This window comes from Verticillium alfalfae, genomic scaffold, assembly GCF_000150825.1.
Source record: "Verticillium alfalfae VaMs.102 supercont1.17 genomic scaffold, whole genome shotgun sequence".
NCBI lineage: Eukaryota > Fungi > Ascomycota > Sordariomycetes > Glomerellales > Plectosphaerellaceae > Verticillium > Verticillium alfalfae.
This window is the reverse complement of record NW_003315022.1, coordinates 334,532-337,248: the sequence shown is the minus strand read 5'-3', so window position 1 is coordinate 337,248 and position 2,717 is coordinate 334,532. Positions and strand designations below refer to the sequence as shown.

The following is a 2,717-nucleotide window of genomic DNA, read 5'->3' as shown; positions in this document are numbered from 1 at the left end:
ACCAAGCACCACCGCCACTCCTCATATTCAGCTATAAGAACACGAGAACACGAGAAGCGACCGTGAAGACGGCTCGATATTGGATCAACCGATCAACAGCACCACAATACCCGCGTCATCCAGCAGCCGCTCTCTCGTGGGGCGGACTCTTCCAACCCTTGGCAGAGGTGCGTGAGCATGCATCACCCCCGCCCGGCCTTTCTCCCGATCACCGGTACCAGCAACCTGGATACCCAAGAGCCGAGTCACCCCGACGAAGCAGCATCGTAAGCTTATAGCGTCTAAACGACAGACGATCGTAACAGAGCAGCATCGCAGGCCGACGCAGTCTGTTCCCGAACCCAACCAATCCAGTCCGTCCGAGCCCTGGCCCTTCGCCCTACCAAGGGTGAGGACCAATCCGACGGCATATCACATCCTTGAATCTGGCCTCGCCACGGCCGCGACCGCGAAATCCCCTCCGCAACATGAGGAGACATCGTTCGGGGTCTTCTCCTTCGCCGTACCGGGCGCTGTCAAACCAGAATGGCGGCGGACACGGCGCAGGGGGGATTCCTGACTCCATGTCATTAATCAGATCTTTCAATGTCGAAGCCACACCGACTAGACCGGTGCGCCCCTCCCCATTGACGGCTTCAACCATTCGCGACATGCCGCTTGACCTAGTCGATCGGATCAGATCTTTCCCATTGTTCCAGTCTGCCTCAGAAGACTTTCTCGCCGCCATTGGCAACCATCTGAGGCCGCAGGTCCATGCAGCCCAAGATACCATCCTTCACGAAGGTGAAGATGCCAGAGCCATGTACTGGATCGTGCGTGGCGTCGTTGCCGTTACCTCGCGTGATGGTGAAGCTGTCTTTGCCGAACTCAAGGCAGGTTCCTTCTTTGGCGAGATTGGCGTGCTCATGGACGTCCCTCGTACTGCGTCAATAGTCGCGCGGACAAAGTGTCTGCTCGTCGTTCTAAAGAAGGAGGATCTACAGACTGAGCTGCCACGTTTCCCTGAAATGGAGCAGGCTATTCGCCAGGAGGCTCAAGAGAGGCTCAACATCCTCAAGAAGAAACGAAAGGAAAGTAGCCACTCCGACAAGTCTCCTCCCATAGGTACAAGTATTTCGAGAGAGCCTGTACCTGGCGAGGTGTCCACGGGCGAGGTGGGCATGATCAAAGAAGGATCTGTTCACAACTCCAAAAAACGGAAGTCGCCGAGCCCAGGCGCCATCGAGGACCCTGCTGCCGGCAGTGCCCTTGGAAGCGGCTTCGTTAATGTGCGCAAGACGCTCAAAGAATTTCCTCTTTTCTCGACCCTACCCTCCGACATTTTGCACTTTCTCGGACTGAGCGCCCAACCCAAAACATATTCACCTTTTACCGACATAGTACGTCAGGGCGCTCCCGGCAACGACATCTTCTTCATTGTTCGCGGTGAGGCTGAAGTGGTACGTGAGCCTGCCAAATCAGAGGACCCATTCAGGAAGATGCCTAGAGGATCGTACATTACCCCGCGGTTAAAGGCAGGACAGTACTTTGGAGAAGTGGCCAGTCTGGGCCTCTCCGAGGGTCGAACTGCCTCTGTACGTTCAATCACGACTGTTGAGTGTCTCATGATCGACGGCGATGCTCTGGAAGAGCTCTGGAAGATGTGTCCTCCCGACATCAAGTTGCAGGTTGAGGAGACAGCTCGAAAGCGATACAGAAAGACGGATGAAGATGTGGATATGAATGATGTCAACATGGAACAGCAACGAAGTAAGTCTGATCCTCCGACGCCTACAACTCCAAAAGTCCTTCCTCACGTCACGTTCACCACACCCTCAAAACCTACGTCACCAACAAGAGAAGATGGCGGAGAAACCATGGAACCCAAAGATCCCGACCCTTATCTGAGTGTCAACATGGAGAATTTACGAAACCCGGCGGAGAAATTCCCTCGCGCCACCGACGCCGCAACCCGATGCACCGTCACCTAATGTATTGAATGGGAGGTATCAACCGCTCGACACGACTCCGATCCGATTTGGCATCCCGCAGTGGCCATCAGACTCTGAAGAAGTGCCGCCGAAACGAGCCAGGATCCTCCCCCACCGACCACTTTCGATGCAAACACCATCTCTGCCAGACAAGATTCTGGTCAGTGCTCTGCAGTTGATGAGCGTGGGCGAGCTGGTCCGACTTCGGGTCGTGTCAACGCACTGGCGCAAGGTGATCGAGAAGGACCCGGGAGTGTGCATTAATGCTGATCTCTCCCCGTATAACCGGAGGGTGACGGATCATAACGTCAGGACTGTCATTGGGCCCTTTTTGGGCAACCGACCGGAAATGATTGATATCAGCAATTGCTTCCATCTGACCGACGAAGGGTTCAAATCGCTCTGGGAGCAATGCGGACGCAATGTGAAGCGATGGAGAATGAGATCCGTGTGGGACGTGTCGGCTAATCAGATTCTGGAAATGGCCGAAAACGCCAAAGATCTCGAGGAGGTGGACTGGAGCAACTGTAGGAAAGTTGGTGATAACCTCCTGGCCAGGGTTGTTGGATGGGTGGTGCCTGAACCCCCGCCACCGCCGCCACAAAACAAGCAAGTGGTTATCTCGAGTTCAAACGCCAGAGGTCGGAACCAGAAGCAACAAACCCGTCCTGCTGCCAACATTCCCAAGCCTGGTACGGTCATCGGATGCCCCAAGTTGAAGCATCTCAACCTTTCGTACTCAAGCAT

The 2,717-nt window shown here is 55.0% G+C and overlaps 1 protein-coding gene across 1 annotated transcript in view; it reads left to right on the top strand.

The window, feature by feature from the left end:
* Window positions 1–467: 467 nt before the first annotated feature.
* Window positions 468–2,717, top strand: part of VDBG_09959 (cyclic nucleotide-binding domain-containing protein) — a gene marked incomplete at both ends in the record, with an annotated part of 3,043 nt that continues 793 nt past the window's right edge. The window contains 2 exons of the mRNA XM_002999873.1: window positions 468–1,749; window positions 1,889–2,667. Of these exons, the coding sequence (XP_002999919.1) occupies window positions 468–1,749; window positions 1,889–2,667 (2,061 nt within the window). The remainder of the gene's footprint in view (window positions 1,750–1,888; window positions 2,668–2,717) is intronic.